At 38.7% G+C, this 16938-nt stretch overlaps 1 protein-coding gene across 1 annotated transcript; it reads left to right on the top strand.

Annotated features, from left to right (window-relative positions):
* Positions 1-663: 663 nt before the first annotated feature.
* On the top strand, positions 664-16355 carry LOC113166039 (disintegrin and metalloproteinase domain-containing protein 10-like). Its single transcript, XM_026365956.1, has 16 exons — positions 664-808; positions 3534-3684; positions 5366-5484; positions 5644-5802; positions 6353-6453; positions 8337-8486; positions 9436-9528; positions 9623-9806; positions 10494-10657; positions 10778-10961; positions 11568-11718; positions 11819-12002; positions 12110-12218; positions 12326-12546; positions 12643-12769; positions 13292-16355. Exons 1-16 carry the CDS (start codon positions 745-747, stop codon positions 13507-13509), a joined length of 2379 nt encoding a protein of 792 aa, XP_026221741.1. The 5' UTR covers positions 664-744; the 3' UTR covers positions 13510-16355.
* The last annotated feature ends 583 nt before the right edge of the window (positions 16356-16938 follow it).

Raw genomic sequence — 16938 nt, 5'->3', positions numbered from 1 at the left:
CATGTTTTATTTCAATATTTATTGCATGTCAAGAACTTCAACAGAAAGACTAAAACCAACCATTACTCACTGCAGAACCTTATTTTATCTTCTTAATCTTAATCTGCTGATTTATTGCTTAAATCTATTATGAACACCTCAGTGAGCCGCACTGCCACAGCACCACTTAAGTCTTTCTTGCAGAAGTCAGTTTCAGAGACTAAAAAAAGTGATGGTCATTCTTTGCCTTTGGGGGTTTTTGTTTGAAACAAACAAAAAAAATGCTGTGATTTATAGTCATTGTTTTGTGAGGAGACATTTCACCCAGTGTGACTCACTGATGTCAACAGTGCAGTTCTCATAGTATAACGAGGTTCAGATGAATCAACCACACAAGCAATTTATAGATGGTTTTTATTCTTTTTATGGGATTTGTTGACAATAACAGAAATATGGAAAATCCCCTCATGCATTAAGTGCATTATCTGAATACCTGCACTCTCGACCACTATTACTACACTAATCGTATGGTTCCTGAAATATTCAAGTGTCTGTAATGGTGGAGATAAATTGCACCCAGGCGCAGTAATGTGTGCACGACCGGGATCATGGACGCGCTTGGGGGAAGGGGTGCCAAGCTGTCGTGCGTCTGACGTCAGGGCGCTGGAGAGAGGAGGCGATGAGAGGAAGCTGCAATAAACACACAGGGCGTCTGCGCCTCTCTAAGTAGGACAATAAAGTGAAAACGGTATCAATGCTCTAACAATGGATTTGTCCGATATGCTTCTTACACTTTTCCTCTTCGCGTATTTGCTAAAGCACACCCAAGGTGAGTGAGGCATTTTCAGGGAAAACCTTGCAAGTTGTGTTGAATCCACGGAGCAGCGGCTGAGAGCAGCAGAAAGGCAGATAGCCAGGGAGCTAACAGGAGGGATCAGCAGGGCCTGCTTGTTATGAAGAGGACTGCACCCTTTTGTACCGTTTTACTTCCAGCTAACAAATGCTACATAGCGTCGGAGCCAACTCGGATTCGCGCAGTGGATTAAAATAAAGCGACGTGGCTGAGTTATCTCCGTGTGTTGTCGCTTGTTCTGTTGACAGGTTCGGGTCGGTTTTGTTGTTATGGTGCGAATAGCGGCGACAGCCATTGTTATGAGAAGATGGTGATTCCGACAACGGACCGTTAGCTTTGTGCTAGCTAACGGTTTAGCCGCTAACGTTACAGATTTAGTCAGAAATACGGTGTTTAGACGCTGATATTATGTTATCTGGATCAGGCCAGCGTTTACTATATAGCTTGTTACATGACACAAGTGGTTAGATTTGCTGCCATAATATTTTTTCTGTGTTGTCACTGGTCTTTAAATGTTCTCAGTATTTAAAGTTAATATAGCATTAGCCGCTACAACTTTGGATTAGCTGTTTTAAAAATAAACCTCTGTCATTTTCATTGTCCCTCTTTATCATTTGAATTTCATTATGTTTAATCTGAAACTGGATCAAACTGTTAGGACCAATTGCAGCTATCTCACATAACCCTGTTATTTCGTTTGGTAAATTAATAGCTAAAGATGGATTTGACTGTGACTCATAATTTTATCAATCCTATGTGGTTTGTGAAGGTTTTTCTGTGATTACATAAAAGTAGGAATTCCTGTGCTGGTTCTGAGTTTGTCTGTGTGTTGTAGGCCTGGACAAATTAAGGTATTTCAGAATACCTTGGCCTTCACTTCTCATAGTCACCTCAATGAAAAATTTAATGTTAACACCTAAATATTTTATAATACATGTGAACGGAGAACTAGCTGAAGCTTGGTCTACTTACCCATCTTTGTTGTATAGTTACTCTGAATCCTGTAATTTATGGCTCGCTAGTCAGGCGTAATTACCTGTCAGAGAATACTAATTACATATTCTGTTTCCACAGAAAATACATTATTTTGGTTTATAGGTGATGGGGCAGAGATTTGAATAGAAGTAGCTTTCAGAAGGGTTTAAATGGCCTGAACAGAACGAGTGCTTTGTCTTGAAATGTAGTTTGTCAGACTGCTTTTCAGTGTGAAACAGTTGGTGAAATGGTTGGAGGTGCTTGAGAATCTCTTTCCTTCAAGCCCACCACCCACTCTTCTGGTGGCGAAATAATTATGCTGTGACGCTGGGGGCTGTTGTTGAGCACAGCTCCAAAACTGGCATCCATTTGACTTAAATAGATTTAGCTGAATTTGAAAACACAGACCACACTGGTTTGCTGTCAGTTTCCATCATTTTAATCCTGCCTGTCAAATGTTGCCTGATCATGCATTTTTGGGAATCTAATTTATCCTAACACATACCACACACAACAAGTCAGCCATCTGCTAAGAATAGTCAATGTTATATATACACTGTGGTGCCAAGGATGTTAGAAACTTGTGAACTTGGATGTTTATTCTGTACACGTTCTTCTAATATACATATTTTATCTCACCCTTTTATGTTCTTTAATTTCTGTGTAATGTGTTCATACGTGTGTATGCATTCATTATTTTTCTTTGGTGTTACAGCAATAACCCAAAGTAAGAATTTCCTGTAGCTGTGAACAATGTCCGGAAGGAATATTTTTAGGACGTCTGGTGTGAACGGGTCTCATGAGGTCCTTCTACAGCATCTCTGTTAAGCTCATAAAACGTCAACTGGGATGAAATGAAGGGTGGTGTGCTAAAGAAATATTACTGAAGTTAATGTTGTCGTATCAACAATTAAATCATTATCACAAATATATTGTAAAATATCATGGTTTTGTTTTAAGGCAGTATTGCCCACCCCTAGTGTCCAGAAAAAACACTGTCATTCATTGGAGCTATTTAGCATCTTTGTTAATGAATTTGAATGTTTGCCAAAAGCCACCATAACGTTCCGCTACAATACTGTGAAAAGGAAACAAAAGTAGAATAGTTTGCACCACATACTCTGCAAACATCATCCCAAGAGTGATGCATGGTGGAGGGAGCATCATGATTTGGGGCTGCCTTGATGCCTGTGTACCTGGACAGCTTGCTGGTGTGGAGGGGAAATGAGTTTTAGGTATCCTACAGGATAATGTCAGGGTTAATGTCTGCAAGCTGAAGGTCAAAATAAGTTTGGTGCTGCAGCAGAACAATGACAATAAATATCAACACTTCCTGTAGCTGTGGAGGTTATAGCTACCAAAGGTTTAACCCGTTATTTAAAACATTTCAATTACTTTTTCCACCGTCACTCTGTATTCATGTAAAGACGCAAAAGACCAAGACTGTGTTTTATCAGCTTAGAAATATTATGTTTGTTGATGTTTGTGATTCTGGTGAAGAACAGATCACATTTCTTCACCAAGTTGTGCAGAAAACCAGGAAATTGAAAACAGTGCTATTACTTTTTTTTTTTTTTTTTTTTTTTTTTTTTGTGACTGTACTTGAATGAGTGATTGTATCCATTCATTCTCTTAGATTCCATAATGATATAAATTTATTTGACATTTCATTATTTTCTTTGTTTCTGTTGATAACAACACAACATGGTTCCTCTGTTCTGTACAGGACACTACAGAAATCGTCTGGACAAGTACATCCATCACTATGAAGGCCTCTCCTATGACACGGAGCTTGTGCACAGCAAACATCAGAGGGCCAAGAGGGCGTTGTCCCATGAAGACAAGTTTCTGCATTTAGAGTTTCATGCCCATGGAAGGTTTGTCAATTTTTACCAGATATTAAGCTCAAGAGAAATTTTGTTAGTATCTGTTTCATCCATCATCCATCTCTTTATTTACCTTTGTGTTTATTTGCAAAGCTTATCCTACATCTACACATCGTTTATGATTAAAGGTGGATAAAGCAGGAATTTGCACTGTGATTGACAGTTCTTTACATTGAATCCTGTTTTATGAAATCTCCTGGTTGTGTGGATCATATTAGCTCCGTTGGTAAGAACAGATTTTTAATCTCAGACTTGTATTTTGTTGCTAGGCAGTTTCTGTGGCATCTGTTAAAACTAAAACAATTGATTGGCTATTATTTTGACAATGGATATAATACCAGGTTCTCTAGATCCAGCTTCTCAATTATGAGGATTTTTTGCTTTTTGTTTATCTTACATAAGAAATGTAAATGGTCATTAGGGCCACATATACTTATTTTTGGGCTTGATACTTTAGGCCCAACAAAACAAGCTATTTAAAGACATGAGCTTGGCCTTTATAGAAGTGTAATTAATAATTTTCCATTTTATGAAAAATGTATTAGATTAGTCAGTAAAGAAAATAATTATTAGTTGCAGCACTATTGTGGTTTTGATCAGGTTTTCTTGCCACAGTTAAAATACATTGAGACCAGGTGAATTGGAATTGCTGAAATGTTGGTTAGTCCTGTGATGCATTTGGGTATTTCTAAGGTGATTCTAGATGCATGTATAGCTACAGTTAGTCCTTGTGATAGTTATTCATCCAGTATTTTGAAGAGGTGGTTTTGTTTGGTAGAAAATGTCAACAGACTCGGTGACAAAGTCAAGACCATCTGGCTAGAAGCTTGGCAAAGACTGTTCATCGTCCTGCCTGTAGCAGGGCCTCCTGTTTCCAAGCTCTGATGCTGCTTAATAAGGAAGAGAACTATAAGAGCTGTAACAACACAGAAGGAAGATGTCTGTTCACTTGAAAAGCTGTGTCAGCTTCTTTTCTTTTTTGAATTCACGACAAAGCTGTAGACACAGATTCTTTTTTTGCAACACACTGTGCACCTTCCCCTTGCCTGTTGTGAAATGTCTGAATATGTCTGAAATAGCCAATGTAGACCTTATGTTTTCCCCCTCAGACAAAGTTATAGCAGAAAACAGCTATGATTGAATAGATACATACACATGCAGGACAAGATTTGTGTGTCATCATGTTAGATTTTACCATACATGTCAGATATAAATTTAATAAAAATCCCCTGATTGTTGTTGTTGTTGTTGAACAATACAGGCAAATTTCATTTCTGTAAATTCCATGTTTTCCAGTAGTCCATCAGCAAAAAACACATTTAATTTTATGTTCTCACTATTACAAGATTAAGATTAAGACTGGAATTTCCCCCTTTTTCAGCACAACACAGCTTAAATGTCTTCTTTCTGCCAAGCTCTAGCTTTGCTTTTCCCCATTTACCCCCCTTTGATTTGCATTTTCCTTATTCTGAAAGCTTGGGTGAATATTGCTTACCTCTCAAAGTGAGACCAAAGTCCAATACACACCCAAATCCATAGGCACATGCTCTGTGGCCTCAAGAATGTTAAGGGATAAAAGAAAAAAACATCTAGCAATATAGATAACACAGTTATAATCACACTAATGTGTTTAATTAATGTGTTACCCTAAGATTTATTTCTGTGATTTCAGGCATTTTAATTTACGAATGAAAAGGGATACCACCTTGTTTGCCGAAGATCTGAAGGTGGACGTTTCAGGAGAAGAGATTCCATTTGATACCTCTCATATCTACACAGGGGAAATCTATGGTGAGACTGCCCTTCTAATTTCAATTAATTTGTTTCAGTGCATGTCTCAATTATGAAAGCAATAATGCAGCCCTGTGTATTTTGTTTATTACCTTGTTTGTTTGTTTTTTATTTGTGTGAATTGTCTGACACCCATACTTTTGCAATTCTGATTTTCAGGTGAGAAAGGTACTTTGACTCATGGCTCCATTGTGGATGGTAAGTTTGAGGGCTTCATTCAGAGCTATCATGGTACCTACTACGTGGAGCCTGCTGAGAGATACCTTAAGGGGAAAGACGTCCCCTTCCACTCTGTCATCTACCACGAAGACGACATACGTGAGTTCTCAGAAACTTCTGAAACACAAATGATAGCGTATTTCCTTGTCATCATTTAGTTTGTGTAATTGAATGCACACACATACTGTATGTAAATGTGTGATTAAGAAAGTGCAAGGTTGGGGCAGCCAAGCTGATGGAGGCAGACTAGTGTGATCATCCCCCAGGGAACAGAGATACCCGGGGTGCTCATTAGCTGAGTAACATGATCCTTCTCTGGGGCTACAGGCTCATTTAAGCAGTCTTTACAATGTTGGTACTGATAGTGAACACCAAGTACACTTCACTACACTGGCACCCTGTAATTGCAAATCATCTGTGTACATATAGTATGTAGCTGAGGGGCAAATTAAACAGGAATGTGAGAGGAATTGCTAATGAGGGCGACAGGAAAGTAACAGCTCACACAGCCAAGCTAGGCTCAAGTGGCGTGTAAGTACATCCATTAGCTGATCATGAATAGCACCAGAAATAGAGTGACTCAGGGGGTTAAGTAGCTAACATTGTCTCCCATAATCCTAACAGTGTTGTGTCTGTCTCTCTCACTCAGACTACCCGCACAAGTACGGCCCAGAGGGAGGTTGCGCTGATAGCTCAGTGTTTGAAAGGATGAAGAAGTACCAAGGCTCTGCCGTAGAGGAGCAACCCAAGGTGAACTACACCACACACCACAATAAAGCCTCACAGTCTTTAATAAAGAGAGAGTTTGGTTTCCGAGAAAATTTATTCTACTTAGTCAGCTTCAGAGATACCCAGGTGCCCATTTCAATCTCTGTGTGCAGTTTGAAGTCGTAGCCCGTCTCTGCTCATTTAATGAATGTCTACCGTCTTATTAGTAGAAGTCTAATTAGTGTAAATAAAAAAAAATCAACACACAATATAAAACAAGTAAACAACAACTTGTCCAGTTAAGCTTAGATACTGTATGATTAACTTATCAAACATTAGTTAACCAATTGACTAAAACAATATGAATACATGCATTTAAGTGCACTGCAGTAACTCTACATTCAGACATACGTGCAGCAGATTAATATATTTCCTATGTCTCAGACATTTGGAATCACAGCTCATAGACTTAAACTTTATAGTGACAGACGATTCTGCTTCCTGACTTTTTTTTTTTGAGCTGACTGGCACTAGAGCAAGAGAAAAAGAGAAACGAAAGAAGAAACAGACAAAACAGAGCCCCTTTCGCAACACAAGCTCTTTGAATTTCATAAATTGACAGTGGGAAACTGACTTAGATTTAGACTTGCAGGCCGCTTTGTGTTAGTTTCAGTTTTAGTTGGACTTTGGAAAGACTTATACAAAGACAAATACGCGAAGGCATAGCTCCATGTAATGATCTCTCCTTTCATCCACCCACTCACATATTCTCTGTCGCCGTTCATTGTTGTGTATATGCAAACTTCAGAACCCTGGTTATGTGAATGCAGAACAGAGAAAATGTCATTCTCCAGTAGAAATCTACCTGGGGAAATGTTACTTTCTCTAATCTCCTACCCCGTAACCCGATTTTTCCTATACATGACGGTTAAGAAATCTGTTTACATGAGAATTGAGAGTTAACTTCTCTCAAGATCTAACCTCTTTGTTTAAATGCATGTAAAGCAGTAACTGTAATAATCAGTCACTTGTTAGCTTCTATTCTCAACAAATATCATTATTACATGTACTGTATACATACTAGTATATGTTAATGACAATGGATCAGTGGTTTGATGTAATATATAATATGTCTTTTTTTAATTAGGAGATTACAAACTGTGGATATAATATATCTATTATTGTATCCACTTTAGTTAGACCAGCCAGATATCTTGACAAAAGTTTCATATTATATTTATTTTCATTTTAGACAAGCTGTCACTCATCTCATAGTCCTTCATTAATTGACTAAAGCTTTGTTAATCTCACAGCCAAGTTCAACCCAAAGCTAGTCACAGTTTATCCCTCCTGTGTATTATAATGACATTCAAGTAACAGAGAAAAGTATCCTCCAACCATTAATATTTTCACTCGTTTCTTATTCTGTCCTTATTTTTTTAATCCAAACAAGAACATTAACCAGAAATGACATATTTCCTTGCTCTGTTTGTACGACATAAACACAAAGCAGGTAAAGTATTTCTATTACAGAAATATTCTGGGAAATGTCCTCCGAACTGTTTAGGTTTTATGTGTGTTCGAGAATTGGTTTGGGTTTGTTAAATATTGCTACAGTTTTTAGTGAGACGCTTTGTTCTGTGACTCAGATGAAATTGTAGTGCATAAGGGCATTTGATGTTTAATCGTTTATTATTCTCTTCTTATTATTCCTTCCTCCTTTCCTCAGTCTTCTTGTGACATACTGTACTCAGTGCGTGTCTCAGAGTAGAAGAGTAGAGAATATACTGCAGCTGAAAAACCACAGCCTAAAAACACTAGCATTATTTATTTAACCACTGTTCGGCTGAAAATGCAATAGTATATGTACTGTGTGCTTTATTTAACTTTTTCCTATTACCTGTCTCTCATGCTGTTCACACAAGGAGCTTCACACTGAGGCAGACTTCAATGGCCCTGTGTTGCTGAGGAAGAGGAGGATGGCCCAAGCTGAGAAAAACACCTGCCAGCTTTTTATTCAGACTGACCACCTCTTCTACAAGTACTACAAGACCAGAGAGGCTGTCATTGCTCAGGTAATGCACGGGCGCTGCCACTTACTTGACACCTGCTACTGTGGTGCTGTCTAAATGTGATTCATACAATCAGTGTGGAGGATTTGTGTCTGTTGGTGCCGAAGCGAATTTTTAAGCAGCAGTAACGGTTTAAAGGCTAATTAGTATTACAGTAATAACACTTCTTATTCAGTGCAAGGGATGAATCACACTTAAAAGAAAGGATTTATCATTCGATATATGGAAATAAAACACACAAATGCCTAGTTTCCTGGTAACGCACAACAAATATTGGCCATGATACTTCCATGAAAGCATAATTCCTATGGAAATCTGGCATGTTTAAGTAGGAGTTCAACATTTTTGGAAATGCACACATTCACTTTCTTGTTGAGGGTTATGTGAAACTAAGGAGACCCCTCTGTCAGATGAGATGTGACATACATGGCGCATAAATATAACCTAAATCAGGAGCTTTGTAAATGCCAGTAGGCGGATTTTGTTACCTTTGAACAGAACAGGGCTAGCTGTTTCCTCTAGCTGCTTGCAGTAACTTCTTATTTATAGTACAGACACAAGAACATTATCGATCTTCTCTCAGCAAGAAAACCAATAAGCATATTTATCAAAATACTGAATGGCACTTTTAAATTTAGACAAAAATATCTCCTCAAACTCAACATGAAACAAATGACCATGTCTAATTCCGGGTGGGAGTATTAGTAGTAGTACTAACGAGTATTAGTCTAACATTAGTTAGACTTACATCAACAGTGAAAGGGAGATATTTCTTTTAGACTGTTAGTGTAATGTGCAGGGTGTACTATTATGCGAGGTTACAGTTATACAAGGGGTCTACTAAGTTAGAAAATGTATTATTTATGTATATTACAGTATTGTCTACATCATGTGCACATTATGAATTGACTCGTGCTGTGAGACACTTTATCATAACGTCTTTCTCTTTCAGATTTCCAGTCACGTGAAGGCCATTGATGCCATTTATCAGGGTACAGACTTCATGGGTATTCGCAACATCAGCTTCATGGTGAAAAGGATCAGAGTGAGTGCTGTGTTCATTTTAGGATTATATTTTGGATTTGCTCAGTTTTCCTTCTGAATCCTCCTCTTCCTCTAATCACAATGCTCCTCTGCAGATAAACACTACCAGCGATGAGAGGGATAGGTCCAACCCATTCCGCTTTGCCAACATTGGTGTGGAGAAGTTCCTGGAGCTGAACTCGGAGCAGAACCACGATGACTACTGCTTGGCTTATGTTTTCACCGATAGAGATTTTGATGATGGGGTGTTGGGTCTGGCATGGGTGGGAGCCCCATCAGGTACTTAAACATAGTGAATATGTATCATCAACAATCATCAACTGCTAACAGTTGGCACTATTTTTAAAGCAAGATATGAATAAACATAGCAGAAGAATGCGGACAATTTTTAAACCATTATACAACACTGTACTTGGCACATTGTTCAGGGACATGAGAGACACCCAACATTGTTTGAATAGGAGATTATTCTAGGAAAGTATCTATGATTTAATGTATAAATTAATTGTGACATACTTGCATGTACGAGAAAAATGGAAATTTCCCCTTGAAATTCTGCGTTCTGAAAACCAGCTGCAACTTCAAATATAATCTCAGACAATTTGCAGAGGTCTTCACTACGGTTCTACTCCCATTCATTTGTTTCACTCTGTTGCTAATGTGTTACAGTGAAATAGTAACCAGTATTTTGTGCGCTGCATAGTTTATTGGAAGTTATGACACATCATTTATAGTGCAAAGGTTATTTATCTTCTCCTTATGATGGCAATGAAAATTTTTAATTTTACATGAACCATAAACTGATAAATCACACTTGTCATCAGTGTTAATTGAATAATTGTCAGCATGTTCATTACATTTCCTTCCTTCCTTAATGAGCAAAATCCTTCATGTTTTGCTGTGTGTTGGAAGAACATTTGTTCCTACTTGTTTAATTTGTTTAATTTGGTTTTTTTTCTTCTTCAGGGAGCTCTGGAGGCATCTGTGAAAAAAGCAAGCTGTACTCAGATGGAAAAAAGAAGTCTCTCAATACTGGTATAATCACCGTACAGAACTATGCCTCCCACGTACCTCCAAAAGTCTCCCATATCACTTTTGCACATGAAGTAGGACACAACTTTGGCTCCCCGGTGAGTTACTTAGACGTAATCCATTTCTGCACAGTGAAAAGGAATGTATTAGGGAGGTGCATACGCTTTGTCCCTCCTCTTTTAACCTGTGATTATTTTTTATTTCTTTCTCGCTCTCAGCATGACTCTGGATCTGAATGCACTCCCGGAGAATCCAAGAGCCAGGACAAGAAGGAGAAGGGCAATTATATCATGTATGCAAGAGCCACATCAGGAGACAAGCTCAACAACAATAAGTTCTCCATCTGTAGCATTCGCAACATCAGCCAAGTGCTGGAAAAGAAGAGGAGCAACTGCTTTGTTGGTACGTTTTTTTTTTGTTTTTGTTTTTTGGCCACTTTGTTGGACCTTAGACTTTTACAGTCCATGCATGGCTTTGTTTTGGCCCTGTTAATAGAAATCACAATACTATTCAGATTCTTAACCGTTGACAAGTGAGGGAGCTTTTTAACCTGAGTATTGTGGTTGGAGAGGCAGCAGGGTAACTAAAAATACACCACAACTCTGGCTGGTATTGGATTGGAAAATCAGTACTGGCATTAGTCCAGTATTATTTTTACAATATTGGCAGATGGTGGAATCATACTATTTATGATCTATTTTTGTCTTGTCTTGTCAGATCAGCAACATAATAAAACTTTTCTAACACTCGGTTAACGCCAAGTTAAAATAAAAGTTTTCCAGTTGTCGACAAGATTGACACATCAAGAACTTTGTCTGGTTTACACATAGAAACTCAAGCATTTGAACAGAACACTTGAACACTGCTTCTATTTGACAGTTTTCTTCGTAAATGTCTGTTTTCCTCACTTACACTTTTAGCACTCTGTACAAGAAGTTAAAGTATGAAAGAAAATGTTCTAGCTTTTGGCTACCTGATTGAATGTTTATTTTTCCTTCCCTCATACAGAGTCTGGCCAGCCCATCTGTGGTAACGGCCTGGTGGAGCCAGGAGAGGAGTGTGACTGTGGTTACAGCGATCAGTGCAGGGACCAGTGCTGCTATGACGCCAACCAGGCTGACAATAAAAAGTGCAAATTAAAGCCCAATAAAGTGTGCAGGTAGATATGGATGTCATTTTTCACTATACTTTTTACCTGATCAGCATAAGATCTGTCATCCCAGTGCTGATAATTATAGCACTTGTCTCTTTACTACTAGTCCAAGCCAGGGTCCTTGTTGTACTTTCGAGTGCACTTACAAGGGTCGCAATGAGAAGTGCAGAGAGGAGTCGGAGTGTGCTCACCAGGGCATGTGTAACGGAGTCAGCGCCCAGTGTCCTACCTCGGAGCCTAAGGCCAACTTCACTGCTTGCCATGGAGAAACCCAAGTCTGCCTCAACGGGGTGAGTGGCTGAAGACTTTAGACCTGGAAAAACTGGTCGTTATAGCAACTTCAAATTAGTACCAAGCAGCGTCTGATCTCGCCTCTCCTCATGCTCCTCCCCCGCAGGGCTGCTCCGGCTCCATCTGTGAGAAGTACGGTCTTGAGGCATGCACCTGTGCCAGCCAAGATGGTAAAGACGAGACTGAGCTTTGCCACGTGTGCTGCATGGAGAAGAGTGAGTCATTTACCGTTCCTCCCTGGATAATTGAATTGTTCTTTTAATAAAGTGCGCTTAAAGACTTTTTTCATTTGAATTGTGTTGACTGTGGTTCATCTCCACAGTGAATCCCAACACATGCAGCAGCACCGGATCAGAGCGCCTGGCTCGGTTTTTTAATAAGAAAGTCACCACACTGCCAGCCGGCTCACCTTGCAACGACTTTAAGGGCTACTGTGACGTGTTCATGAAATGCCGCCTGGTGGATGCAGACGGACCGCTTGCCAGGCTAAAGAAGGCCATTTTCAACCCAGAGCTCTATGAAAACATTGCAGAGTGGATTGTGGTATGTGCTAACTTCTTGATTCTGATTGGATGATTGATTGATCATGAGCTGTTTTTGAATTGTTGTGTTTGATTTGTGCGTCATTCTTTTCTCTAGGGTCATTGGTGGGCAGTGCTATTGATGGGTATCGCTCTCATCATGCTCATGGCTGGCTTTATTAAGATCTGTAGTGTGCATACACCGAGCAGTAACCCCAAACTTCCCCCTCCCAAACCGCTTCCAGGTGAGTTCAGAGGTTTACACAGAGGGTTTTGTCAGACCAGAGTTTTTCCTCTGGAGTTTATTAGATTAAGCTGAACACATACGTGCACAGCAACACCACCTACTGACAGTAATGAACTTTGTATTGTAAATTATGTTCATTATGTTTGAGTGGTTTTTGTTTGCAATGTGTTGATTTGGTGCCTATTCAAAAAAAGTCAACACCCCGATTTAACTAAACAAATAGGTAAGAACCTCCCACTGGATAATTACTGCATTGATAGTGATGTTTCAGCTGACAACAAGTTATTTAACCCTAACTGATGCAGTGAATAGTTTCTCATTTCTTAAATGGAATGGAAGATGATTTTTTCCTGCAACCAAAATTAGGTGCCTTTTTTCGGTGTCTTGTGATTTGCGGTCTCTCTCAGCAGAAATTCTATCTATTTATAAGACAGTATAAATAAAACACATTTAGTGCTTAGTAAATTGATATTTTAGTCTGTCTTTTCACAAGCTGAGGTAACGTCCCCTCTCTTGACAGGTACTCTGAAGAGGCGACGAGCGCAGCAGCATGCTAGCTCTCAGGTGCAACAGTCTCAGCATCCGCACTCCCACCAGCACGGCCACGGTGGCCATGGAGGACACGGTGGGCACGGCGGCCAGCGGCAGCCCCAGAGGCAGCCTCAGCGGCAAGCGCAGCCCCAGAGGCACCACCGTCAGCCCAGAGAGAACTATCAGATGGGCCAAATGAGACGCTGAGACCCTACAGTCCGCCCCTCCTTCCCCCAATGCCTTGGCTCCTCCTTGTGCCTACAGTGGGAAACAAAAGCGTCACTCCATCCAAAGAAAAGCCTGACATGGTTGTTAGTCATCATCATATCCTCCATCTGCAGACAAAACAGACACTTGAAAAAGAGAAAACACGATCTAGCGACTTGACTGGCTCTTTGTGGAGTGGACTTGACCATCAGCCATTTCCAATGCAGTGCGATCTAGCATCCTATTCCACCTATTTTTTTTTTTATTTTATTTTATTTTTTTGAAGGAGTGCCAAGGAGTTAAGGAATCATCTGTAGCTTTAGTACGGTCTGTGATGTGTTTTTTTCTTTCCTTGTGTTTTTATTCTTTCTTTCTTTTCTTTTTCTTTTTTCTTTTTCTTTTTCTTTTGACTGACATGTCCGTGGCTACTGGTGAATCGTTGCGTGCTTTTCTTTCGCCATTCCAGCCAGGAATGAGAGACACTCAGTGGGGATTTGCGGCACTTTTGTGATTTACACATGTCAAATGGCAAAAGACACAGGCTCCGGTCTCTCGTGCAGACAAGTCTTCTGCATGTGACTGTACATATTTAGTGTATCATAAGTGAAAAAAGAACTCTTTCTTCTACTGTAAATGTGTAATTCTTCACTTTTTTCTTTTATTTTTCGGTTAGTGCTCTCAGGACTCTTAACACATAAATGAAGGAATGATGGTTGTGATCCTTGGACGTTGCAGTTGAGGATTCGAGGCCATCGAGTTCTCGTCGCAGTCGTCCAGTCAGGTGGATCTCTTTCACTTTCGTTAGATCGCTAGGTTTCAAATTTGAAGTTCATGATATCCAACGTTTTAGGCCTTCTTTGTTCAAGGTACTTTATTTTTCATCTTTGTTTTTTTTTATTGTCTTACTAACGTCATGTTTTGTTCATGTTGTGTAACAAACTAGTTGTGGGTACAGAAGGAGTAGGTCACCTAGTTTGGTACCTCTTTTATTGTCTCTACCTATTTGTTTTTGATAATGAAGAATGAATAACCACTAACTCAAGCTGATGATGATGATGACGATGATTCTACCTGTTCAGATATGAAGACAAGCGAAAGTGAAGGCTGCTGTGGCTTAGTTTAGAAGTGTGAGTGTGTCATGTTACAGAGTTAGTTTACATGAGCGTGGGAATAAATTTTAAAAAAGAAATTCCAGAGCGGATGTACAAATAAAATGTAAGATTTAATCATTCTATTATTCTTCAAGATAGAAAATCTAAGAACTTTTCAATGTGGGCATGCAGACACATTTATTCAATGTGACTATTAATTGACAAAGGTCTGTAATATTTGTGTGTCACTCAACACTATTTACGTTGACAGTTATTAATGTCTTAAAACAGCGGGAAGGAGCCCTGTAAGGCAGCAGTATTGTCACACTATTCACTAACACATTTGTCAGTGTGTTTCACTGATTTCACAGGAAAACAAGCCGTTTCAGATTCTTTATTTAATTTTTTTTTTTTTTTTTATTCACCTGCGGTTTTCTCCTGATCAGCTCTCATCATAGACCGAATCCCCTTAAGAGCTCATGAGTGCAGGCCACAGTGTGAGTTTACATCAGCGTGCCATATAACTTTATAAAGCTGATCTATGTGCACAGGTTTCATAAACCACAGTAAGCACCTGTGAGGTTTCTGGAGCCACTTTAAATGGGAGAAATGAAGGAGATGTGAGTTTGACCTCAGGCGTTTTATTCCTTCTTTTGGAGAATGGTAACACTAAGTGAGAGGATTCGATGATGTCACCACAATAGGCAAAATCCCCTGATGTATGTACTGTGCAAATATTTCTCTCAACAAAATTATTTGGTTTGTGGGTGCAAACTTTGGTACAGACTAAAAACTCTCAGGATTTTGCGTTTACATATTCGGTGCAGTGCGTTTTTTTTTTTTGTTTGTTTGTTTGTTTTTAAGACATTCCTTAATCCTGGCATTATAGTAGTTTGAATGCATGATCACAGCTAATATTACAACACTGTCCTGGTTGTCATAATCACATGTGTGCTCTTGAGGGGACATAAATGTAATGTGTGTCACAGGTAACGGTTTGTTTCTCGTGGCAGATGAATAAGGGAGGTCAATGGTTTCTGTAACTCATGTCTGTACAAAATGGAGCTGTTTTTAAATTTCATCTTCTAGGCCCGATCGCGCCTGTTAGGCCTGAAGAATTTACATGTAAACTTGTACAGTACTTCGAAAATTTACATTTCATTTGAAAATGAAAATTACATTTTGATACATCCGTTTCACTTTTTTGTATCCTAATCTGAGAGTAAGTTGTTCAAAGATGTTCATATGTGACAAAGTTTCCTCTCTTCTAAGTTATTTATGTTCTTATATGTGCTAGTTGAACTGGAGTTTGCTTTGCTTGGTATTTCTCTCCATCATCATCAATGGTAAAAACAATTCAGTGTGATGGAGTTAATGTTACATTTTCATTTTTGTCATCGTTTTGCTGTGGCATGGTTTGGGTAGATGAGCCGAAGAATAATGCCTGTAAATTTAATTTCTTTTTAATTTCATAGTCTTGGTAAAGTTTTTAGATAAATGTGCACTGAAAATGTCCAAATTGAGTTGAAATGTTGTAGGTGACGTAGGCCGAAAGAACACAAGATTAAAAAGTAATACTACTGTCTGATTTTAATGTTCACTGTGTTTTATACAGTATCGGAAATTTTTGTTCACTTTGAACATTTTTACTAAAAAAAAATTTCAAATTGTATTGTGCAAAGAGATGTAATTTTTGGAGTACTTGAAATGCATTAATTAAAAGACTTGTTCAAAATAAAATAGACCCCTGTTTACTGTCTGTCTACTGTGACGTGAGATCTTTGGCTTGTTTTTTTTTTTTTTTGTCATCTTTGCTGAGATCTTATCCAGAGAATAAATTGATTCGCCTACAACTCTGATTTAACACATGGAAAGGCTTAAAATTTATGAAACAAACATTGTATTATTATTTGGAAAATGTGGGAATTTTAGTGTTTTTGAAAAATACCTGTGCTGTATCACTTTGGACCATTTGTTTCTGTAATCTCTCTCTCATTTATAGATCACTGTTTGTAATAAAGATTTACACCGTAAGACTTGTTGGAAGTGCTGGACCAGAGACTCTTATAAATTATATAAGAAACACATCCGCAAATGTGTACAATATTCATTTACTGAGACTTTACGCATCAACATCTTTGCCTCAATGCTTTTGTGATCAGCAACAGGTCCCATTAAAGATTTGTCTTATAAATCAATTCTGCATTTGTCAGTGTGTAAACACCATTTTATGTGCTGTACATAGATTGTGTGGGTTTTGTGTGTTTTTCTTTCTTTTTGCAAATTTCTATCATTTGTTTAATTTCATTTGACTAATTACATAACAAGGATGGAACAA

This window comes from Anabas testudineus, chromosome 6 (assembly GCF_900324465.2).
Source record: "Anabas testudineus chromosome 6, fAnaTes1.2, whole genome shotgun sequence".
NCBI classification, from domain to species: domain Eukaryota; kingdom Metazoa; phylum Chordata; class Actinopteri; order Anabantiformes; family Anabantidae; genus Anabas; species Anabas testudineus.
This window is presented reverse-complemented; position numbering and strand designations above follow the sequence as displayed.